Genomic DNA, 10497 nt, shown 5'->3' with positions numbered 1-10497 from the left:
TGTGTGTGTGTGTGTGTGTGTGTGTGTGTTTTTTACGTATATATATATATATATATATATATATATATATATATATATATATATATATATATATATATATATATATATATATATATATATATATATATATATATATATATATATATATATATATATATATATATATATATATATATATATATATATATATATATATATATATATATATATATATATATGGATGATGTTTCTGAGTTACCAACTTTTGCAATGGCTTATGCATTAAGTATTTACAGACTTCATGATCTATGAATTTTCAATTTTGTGTGGGAATTTATGCTTTTTGGAATGGTCTTCTCTGCTGTTTTCTTATACTGTACTTATAAGTTGTGTATTAGTATGCTTATTTGTTTGCATGGGGGCTATTTATACATCGATCAGGGCCTATGTACAGCATTCAGTGATACAGATTACGCAATTTTGTGCAATATGATGATTTAAGTAATATATTGCCTTTTGGAGTGGTTTAAAAATTACTAGTGGAGTGAGTGAGTGACGGACGGCATGACTTTATTGGTGCCATCTCCTTCTGTATTTCATTTAATTTGTACTTTACCTATTTTTTTTTTTTTTTTCAGCCAACTACCTACCTACAGTCTGGTAATGAGTAATTGGTGGGAAGGTTTAACATTGATTTATTCAGGGGATGGGAGTAAGGAACTGCCTGTGTAGTTGGCCTCTTGCAGCCTCGTCAATTTCAATGTTCTTATGTTCTTACTACCTGGCATTAATAACTATGTAGTTGCAGCCTTACTTTGAGGGGGCCAGCAGCCTTTGCGGGATTTTATTTATTTATTTATTATTATTATTATTTTTTTTTTTTGTGATTGTTGTTTTTCCCTTAAATGGCCTTGTCATCTGAAAAAAAAAAAAAACTTGTGTATGACAGTTTATTTGAAGCAGTGTAAGTATTAAGAATATTAAAATAACATCAGAAAACTTGTTTTATTTTGTCAATACCTTCCCTTAGTTATTCTACACCCTTAAATTCATGATTTTGAAATTTGATGAAATTTGGCCTCGTCTGAGGAAAATTTGTTTTATGTTCTAAGGAAATCTGACAAACCAGTTCTGAGAGCCCTGCTCCCTCCTCACTTCCTCAGAGTGACGTACAAGATCAAGGAATTCTAGGTATGTTGCAAATGTATGCAATGAAATAGTTTTCAAGAATTTTCAAAACTATACTAGCAATGTTTCTTACCTGCCAACTACTGTAGTTAGTTCGGAATCAGGTTATGGAATCTTGTGCTTGTGATTACAAGATTAATTGACAAGAGTATAAAAATTGATCTGGAAAGAGTGTTGGCAATATTCTCGAGTCCTTTCCAACTATTATTATTGGTTGTTTTAGTTCCATTCTTTCACAGACACATTTGAATAGACGTGAAACGTAACAGAGTGGGGAGAAATACCACCTGCCCTGTAACCCTCAAATACTATTCAAGTGTGTCTGTGAAAGAATGGAACTAAAACAATCAGTAATAACGGCGGGAAATGTCTCCAGAATATTACCATAGTGGTTTCATATTGAAATTGGTGAGATGTACGTACGTACTAGCTAATAATAACCAACTCACCAACCGCCGCGTAGCCTACAGTCTCCTACGCCTGCAGCATTATAGCCTATCTTGTTTTTATTTGCTGATCCAGTTCAGCATTTCACACTCTCAATATGATGTGCTATACTCAGTTAAATAAATACGATTTTTTCCATCTACTGGGTAATGCTGTTTGCTAGCCCAAGCTTGATAAAGCTCAGTTAGGACATATAACATGTTTCTGACCAAAAATAATTATAATTATTTATATATAATGCTTTATGCATTAAAAATGTTTAAACGTTGCAATTATCATGTGAAGATGCTATAAACCTTGGAGAGGTGATGGAAATCGACAGCTCTTCCAATGTGGCTTTACAGTGTAAACTAGTGGTTCCTTGCCTTTTTTTCAGGCGACCCCAATCACGCACCTCAAGACATGACCGCGATCCCACTAGTTTAGTTGTATATGTGTTATTATATATTACTAGTTATTGGCTGTAAAAGTAAGGGACAAGTATAATAAATATCCGTGTAAGAGAGCTACTGTAAGGTTGAAAAAAAAAAAAAATTACATAATTAAATTTTATTATACATTATAACTTTTAATGCTTAATATTAATTAAAACATTTACTTCTGGAATAATATTGTCACATTCCACAAAAAACAAACTTCAAGTATAAATGTTTTCTATGAAATAATAAATTGATCTTAATGGGAACCTTGGGCCTGGATCATGCTGCTAAATTTATCTATTCGTGGTTCAGTCTTAGAAAGTGCTTCCCTCAAATCATGTTCAGGTTGCAGCCGATTTCTGTTTTTTTTTTTTTTTTTTTTTGTTTTTGTTTGTTTTGATGGCAGTCAGAGCTGCAAACCCTGATTTACACAAATAGGTTGTAGCAAAAGGCAACAACACTTTCACAGCCTCACCTCCAAGGACTGGTTTCCCTTTCGTCACACCAGTCCAGAACATGCCTAGAGAGTGTCGCTGAAAGTTGGAATGAAGAGTTTCTTCACGATGCACCTCTTGCAGATTTCGGATAGAAGACTCTCTTCCTCTGAGAGGTCCTCGGCGTGGACACCGAAGGGTCTCCGCACCCATTTGTATTTCTCATGCAACTCTCCATCCGGAATATACCCGTCAGACTCCTCACTCAATTTCTGAAGGTGCTCAACAATGACACTTTTTACGTCCAAAAGTGAGGTGTCTTCTTCATCTTCCAGAAGAGATTAAGGAATGGAAAGGACACAGTTTTTCCCTGTTCGATCTTGCCCTTATACAACCTCAGCTTTGCCTTGAAAGCTTTGAGCTTTTCTGACACAGATATGAGTTTCATCTTTTCGTTGCATGGATATATTCAGCAAATTCAACTCTGAATTTGTTTGTCAGATATGCCAGTTTAAGAAACTACCTTGGTTATGTAAGCCCTGATGCCAGTGCATGTTTCTTCTCGTTTAAGAAGATTTCAACCTCTACACGCATGCCAAACACCTTCTGGAGCACTTTCCCTCGGGACAGCCACCTGACAAAAGAGTAGTAAAGCAGGTGTTCTTATTCTGACCACATATCAGAGCATATCTGGCTGAAAATCCTTGAATCCTGAGGATTTAATAAAATTCACTATTTGAATCACATCTTCTATCACAGTGTTAAGCTCGTGATATTTTCCGAGAGGCAAGGTTTTCCCGGTGGAGCAGACAATGTATGAGTCACTATCACTGTGGGGTTGACTTGTTTTACCCTAGCAGTGAAACCCTGACGTGCCCCTAGCATTGCAGGTGCTCCATCCAAGCACACATTGAAGCACTGATTACATCTAAGGCCTTCTTCTTTGATGAAACTGTCACCCAGCTTTAACAGATCTTCACCTGTTGTTGTCGTCTCCAGTCGTTCACAGAACAGGAAGTCCTCTTCAATGTCGCTCTTCTCTTGGTACCGCACATATTCAAGAGCTGAGCATCGTCACTGGCGTCAGTTGACTCATCCAACTGCAAGCTGAATTTTTCACTCTCCTTGATGGCAGCCACTACCTGTTCTTTGATGTCTCCTGACATCTCTTGAATTCGTCGGTTAATTGTGTTGTCTGACAGTGGAATTTTTTTTTTTTTTTTTTCAGTGCAACATCTCCGATAATGGTACGAACCATATCAAGGACAGCTGACTTTACCAACTTTTCCCCAATTATGTGTGGCTGCATACACTTAGCAATTTTTTTTTTTTTTTGCAACGAGGTAGGATGCAAGTGTTGATTGTTGAACAGAATATATTCCTATGTGCATAGGTTGTCTAACCGCTAACATTTCAGTTGTTCTTCTTTCCTCTTGAAATATTCACGATTCACGATCTTTCCCCGCCAGAGTTGGGTGTTTTCCCTGGAGATGGCGCTTGAGCTTATTTTCTTTAAGCGACTCGAGACTGAGCACTTTCCCACATGCAATGCATTAAGGTTTTTCGACCCCATGATCGATGAGACACGTAAACCCAGTGCCAAGGAATTCTTCTTTGTACACCCGCTTTCTGGACATCACAGAAGAATCTGAAATGGATTTTATAATTGTTCAGTAATAAATCAGACTAAAGATGTTGTTTGGTACAGTGCGCCAAGAAGGGAGAGGGGAAGGGGCCAAGGAAAGAAGAGGGGATGAGGGCCAAGGAAAGAGTAGAGGAGGGGGACAAGGAAAGAGAAGGATGGTAAGGGAGAATAGGAAAGAGAGGGGGACAGAGACAAGGAAAGATGACGGGGAGGAGTAAAGGAAGAGGGTAGGGGGCAAGGAAAGAGAACGGGCAAAGAACAAGGAGGAGATGTAAAAAGAAGGAGGAGAGGGGTCAGGAAGGAGGAACAAAGAGAAGAGGTAAATAAAAAGGAAGGGGAGGAGTAAAGAGAAGGAGAGGGCGAGGGACAAGGAAAGATCGAAGAGGAAAGAAGGGGAGCAAGAAAGATTAGAAGAGGATGGGAGGGGTAAAAAAGAAGCAGAAGGAGGAGGATCGTGTAAAGAGGGAGGAAAGAGGAGCAAGGAAAGGATGGCGATGGGAAAGAAGCAAATGTAGGAGGAGGAGGGAGCAAGAAAAGTGCCCCCTCCCCCTCTTCTCTTGCCCCTCCTTCTCTTCCTTTTCCCCTGTCCCCCTCGCTCTCTAAATATGGTGGGCGGTACCACTTGGTTTTAGAAGCCTCAGTTATGAATGAACACTGTGGATAGCATGTCATCCACTGACATACTGTGGTGCAATACTTCGTCGGTAAGGGAAATATTTTTTTTTTTTTTTTTTATGTAGGAGGGACACTGGCCAAGGGCAACAAAAATCCAATAAGAAAAAAAAAAAAGCCCACTGAGATGCCAGTCCCAGAAAAGGGTAAAAAGCGGTAGTCTAAGATTGAAGGATAAGAGTCTTAAAACCTCCCTCTTCAAGGAATTCAAGTCATAGGAAGGAGTTCCAGAGTTTACCAGAGAAAGGGATGAATGATTGAGAATAATGGTTAATTCTCGCATTAGAGAGGTGGACAAAATAGGGGTGAGAGAAAGAAGAAAGTCTTGTGCAGCGAGGCCGCTGGAGGAGGGGAAGCATGCAGTTACTAAGATCAGAAGAGCAGTTAGCATGAAAATATCGGTACAAGATAGCTAGAAATGCAACACTACGGCGATGAGAGAGAGGCTGAAGACAGTCAGTTAGAAGAGAGGAGTTGATGAGACGAAAAACTTTTTATTCTATTCTGTCTAGAAGAGCGGTATGAGTGGAACCCCCCCAGACATGTGAAGCATACTCCATACATGGACGGATAAGGCCCTTGTACAAAGTTAGCAGTTGGGGAGTGAGAAAAACTGGCGGAGACGTCTCAGAACACCTAACTTCATAGAAGCTGTTTTAGCTAAAGATGAGATATGAAGTTTCTAGTTCAGATTATAAGTGAAGGACAGACCGAGGATGTTCAGTGTAGAATAGGGGGACAGTTGAGTGTCATTGAAGAAGAGGGGATAGTTGTCTGGAAGGTTGTGTCGAGCTGATAGATGGAGGAACTGAGTTTTTGAGGCATTGAACAATATCAAGTTTGCTCTGCCCCAGTCAAAAAATTTAGAAAGATCAGAAGTCAGGCGTTCTGTGGCTTCCCTGCGTGAAATGTGAAGTGTTGGACGTCTATGAAAAGACGTGGAAAAGTGCAGGGTGGTATCATCAGCGTAGGAGTGGATCGGACAAGAAGTTTGGTTTAGAAGGTCATTGATGAATAATATGAAGAGAGTGGATGACAGGACAGAACTCTAAGGAACACCACTTTTAATAGATTTAGGAGAAGAACAGTGACCGTCTACCACAGCAGCAATAGAACGGTCAGAAAGGAAACTTGAGATGAAGTTATAGAGAGAAGGATAGAAGCCATAGGAGGGTAGTTTGGATATCAAAGCTTTGTGCCAGACTCTATAAAAAAATTTTGATATATCCAAGGCAACAGCAAAAGTTTCACCAAAATCTCTAAAAGAGGTTGACCAAGACTCAGTAAGGAAAGCCAGAAGATCACCAGTAGAGCGGCCTTGACGGAACCCATACTGGCGATCAGATAGAAGGTTGTGAAGTGATAGATATTTAAGAATCTACCTGTTGAGACTAAATTAAAAAACTTTAGATAGGCAGGGAATTAAAGCAATAGAATGGTAGTTTGAGAGATTAGAACGGTCACGTTTTTTTTTAGAAACAGGCTGAATGTAGATAAACTTCCAGCAAGAAGGAAAGGTAGATGTTGACAGTTGAAAGAGTTCGACTAGGCAAGGTACAAGCATGCAGGCGCAGTTTCAGAGAACAATAGGAGGGACCCCATCAGGTCCATAAGCCTTCCGAGGGTTTAGGGCAGCGAGGGCATGGAAAACTCAGTTTCTATTGTCGGCACACCACTTTTCATGAGTAATTAAGACTTTTAAAGAAACAAAAACTGAGTACAAACCATGCAGCACCTTCGAAATCACTATACAGGTACAAATGCATCAACTTACCAACATCAGACGAACAAATTGGAGACAGTGTTTCCCGCTGCGACAGTACAGCTGGAGTGGCGGCCTGGTGGACGTGGACGGTGATGCTGCTCACCTATTAAACGCGTGTGGCACTCAGGGATACCAACATTAAAATTTAGTTTCTTATATATGAATAGATATATATAGAAGTCGATAAATAAAAATCCACAGATGCGTTTATATATGTTACAGTCAATACCTGAATCCAGACAATTTGTAAAGTGACTTATTTTTTCAGGCAATTTGTGAACTGCCTGGTTAGGTTAGGTTAGGTTAGGTTAGGTTAGGTTAGGTTAGGTTAGGTTAGGTTAGGTTAACCTAACCTAACCTAACCTAACCTAACCTAACCTAACCTAACCTAACCTAACCTAACCAGGCAGTTCACAAATTGCCTGAAAAAATAAGTCACTTTACAAATTGTCTGGATTCAGGTATTGACTGTAACATATATATATATATATATATATATATATATATATATATATATATATATATATATATATATATATATATATATATATATATATATATATATATATATATATATATATATATACGAGTATATATATATATATATTTTTTTTTTTTTTTTTTTTTTTTTTTTTTTTTCTTTTTTTTCCACACAAGTTCCGCCAAAAGTCTACGGATTTTTTTATTTAATTTTTAGTTAATTTTTTTTTTTTTTTTTTCACACAAGCTCAGCCAAAAGTCTACGGATTTTTTTTATTTAATTTTTAATTAATTATTATTATTTTTTTTTTTTACTTATTTATTTTATTTTTTTTTAATACATTGGCTGTAGCCTACTAGGCAGGTGGAGACACGTCTGATACAGGATTGGCAGTTAGGACTACTACATTTAAATTATTATATAATACCCAAGCAAAATTTATCCACTACTCCTCAACCAATATATGACTATGTATACGCTGAAAACGTCTTAGAATTGAGAATTGCCCATGTTTGACATTATGAGGTCTTGGCAACCCAAGGAAAAACGCTTGGCGATCCCACTTGTGATCGCGACCCCGGGGTTGAGAAAGGGTGTAAACGAACCATTACTCTCCTAGGTAAAGGCGCCCGACGCGCGCATTTATAAACGCCTTAATCTTTTCCTTACAATGATCAATACTATTTTCCTTTAGCACAGAAGTATATTGATATATCATCATATTTTTAACATAGTTTTCAATCGCATATGAGTCGTGAATATCATTGGTGTTTCTTGTTCGGGAGGGGCAGGACACACCAACAATTATTGTAGGAACCTGTGGTATCTCCAACGAGTTGACACTAACACCACGGTTTAAAAACCGTACTAGAAATCAGCTACATTGGTATTAGTAATTACTAACACCACGTTTAAAAAATCGGGTCTAAGGGCTTATTTGACAGTCGCTTCCTGTTGTGATTGTTACTGGGGAGTGGTGATGTCCACCACCACCAATAGATCCGATTTCACAGACGTTTTTCGCGCCGTTGTTTGTTTTGATCCTTACCAGAAATTGGAACCTTTGGTAACGCTGGTTGGGGAGCTGCTGGGCCTCCCCATTGGAGCTTACCAATGAATTTATTTCCTGCAAATATCACAAGTTCTTATCGTCTTGTACTTGTATTTCTTCCCAAGTTGTTAAAATAAAATTATTTAACAATACAACAACATTTTGTAGGCTATAGGAGTAATATGATAAAATTTAAGAAGAATTTGGATGGCGGCGTGAACTCATTTCACCAGCTGCTGAAAACCTCACACCTGTCGCCCTTGCTTCATCTGCTACGCCTCCTTGGTTAAAAGTTGTAATAATCCTTACATACGCATAGGGTGTATGGAATTTGTCACCTAAGAGAAATACTAGATAATATTGAACTAACACTATTATTTCCATCAGAAGGCTTGCTTCCGTTAGGTTAGGTTTAAATTAATTCAGTTCATTAATTAGATCATGATTAAAAGAAAAAGTATCATATTTTTACTGAGGCATAAATAAGCACAATCTCAAAATTAATAGGCTAGGGCTATTTCCATGAAGCCCGAAATATTTCAATCTAACAATGTATGTGTACAGCAATGAGGAAGAGATAAATGAATGATATAGTATGTGTCTGACCGGCATACGATGAGTTTAGCGAATATTAAGTAGATACCGGTATTCAAAGGGAAAATTTAAATCATAAAATGTAACCATTTTTGCAGTGAATGGATAAGGTGTGTTGAAGGCACCAGTGATGTATTTCAATTTTCCATGCCTCTCTCTCTCTCTCTCTCTCTCTCTCTCTCTCTCTCTCTCTCTCTCTCTCTCTCTCTCTCTCTCTCTCTCTCTCTCTCTCTCTCTCTCTCTCTCTCTTTCAGTGCTGGCGTGGTCAGTTCTTTTGTCATGAATTGACTCATTTTGTCTAATAAGGGGACTCCGGCATACCAGCATTACCGAATCAGAGGTATTCGTTTTGTTATGATCGTTACCAGGTTGGGATCACCGAAACCACGAAAACAACTGCTGTGAAATCAGATCGAGGTGTTGGTAACACCTTTTACCAAGTTGGTAAGGCTTTTGCTTGGGAACGTTATCAAGTGACTGTGAAATCTGTCCTAAGTGTCTTGACACCCCAGCGCAGCGGTAGAGAGAGTGGCTGTGAGACGCGGCAACGGTGGGGAAGGGTAAGGGTGGCTAGGAGACACGGCAGCGATGGGGAGGGTGGCTAGGAGATGCGGGCGGCGATACGTGAGGGCGTGGGGAAAGCGTTCTTGTCCTCGATGACCACCGCGCCGGCCACCTTGGCGAGGAGCGTCATGGCGAGGGGGCCATCGTGGTGAATGTCCGCCCACACCTCGCCCGCCGCCACTCGCTCACCCACGCTCTGATTGAAGGTGAAGACAGATGGATGTTAAGACTCTCCGCCTCTCCACAACACCATCACCAGCAACGACAACGATAATGACAACTAATATTATTATTATTATTATTATTATTATTATTATTATTATTATTATTATTATTATTATTATTATTATTATTATTATTAATACGTTCTATGTACTACTGCTATCACCACTACTACCACTGTTGCTGCTGCTGCTCCTTCTGCTGCTGCTACTACTCACTACTACTATTGCTACTACTATTGACCCTGCTACTACTACTACTTCTACTACTACTACTACTACTACTACTACTACTACTATACTACTACCCCAGCTACTCCTCCTCCTCCTCCTCTTACAACTACTGTTGTCTTCATTGTGTCCTGTAACACTACTATAACTTAATGGTATCAAGACTGCATGCATATATCTCAAAATCTGTCTATTGCATTGCTTATCTATACAGTTATACAGTTGTGTTTGTCTGTTGTCTGTCAGTCTACCTCTCAGTCTATCAATATATCTGTCTGTCTATCCACCGTCTATCTATCTATCTATCTATCTATCTATCTGCCTGTATATCTATCTTTCTGTCTGTATATCTATTTATCTATCTACCTATGTCTGTCTGGCTTCCAGCCTGTCTGGCTATGTCTGCATGTCTGTCTATCTATCATTTTATTTATCTATCTATCTATCTATCTATCTATCTACTTACTACCCATATGAGTATAGGTAACAGGCAAAACACTTACCTTTTTCAGCACAATGCCCACCGCCAGGTTAATTGAGTCACCTGTGCGCTCCCTCCCTGCCCCAAGCTTCTGACATACCTGGGCGAGACTCATGGCGTGCAACTTAGTTATCACACCTGTCACGATCAAAGGGGAACACTATTAAGGAATGCTGTAGTCTACTTGCTGGAGATAACTTGACGAGATGCTGTGTGTGTGTGTGTGTGTGTGTGTGTGTGTGTGTGTATGTGTGTGTGTGTGTGTGTGTGTGTGTGTGTGTGTGTGTGTGTGTGTGTGTGTGTGTGTGTGTGTGTGTGTGTGTGT

The 10497-nt window shown here is 39.0% G+C and overlaps 1 protein-coding gene and 1 long non-coding RNA gene across 2 annotated transcripts in view; both read right to left on the bottom strand.

Moving 5' to 3' along the window:
* Window positions 1-2151: 2151 nt before the first annotated feature.
* On the bottom strand, window positions 2152-6836 carry LOC135094496 (uncharacterized). Its single transcript, XR_010263851.1, has 2 exons — window positions 6559-6836; window positions 2152-4115 (listed from the first exon to the last, which is right to left on the bottom strand). It is a non-coding gene; the product is annotated as an uncharacterized LOC135094496 (long non-coding RNA).
* A 1990-nt stretch (window positions 6837-8826) lies between these two features.
* The window catches only part of LOC135094410 (thymidine phosphorylase-like), a 31078-nt gene continuing 29407 nt past the window's right edge, over window positions 8827-10497 (bottom strand). Inside the window, exons 9-10 of the mRNA XM_063994481.1 lie at window positions 10195-10310; window positions 8827-9435 (exon numbers count right to left, since the gene is read on the bottom strand). Coding sequence (XP_063850551.1) covers window positions 9277-9435; window positions 10195-10310 — 275 coding nt within the window. The 3' untranslated portion in view covers window positions 8827-9276. The remainder of the gene's footprint in view (window positions 9436-10194; window positions 10311-10497) is intronic.

This window comes from Scylla paramamosain, chromosome 45 (assembly GCF_035594125.1).
Source record: "Scylla paramamosain isolate STU-SP2022 chromosome 45, ASM3559412v1, whole genome shotgun sequence".
Classification (NCBI taxonomy): domain Eukaryota; kingdom Metazoa; phylum Arthropoda; class Malacostraca; order Decapoda; family Portunidae; genus Scylla; species Scylla paramamosain.
Note: the sequence above shows the minus strand (reverse complement) of the source record. Positions and strands in the feature narration are given on the sequence as shown.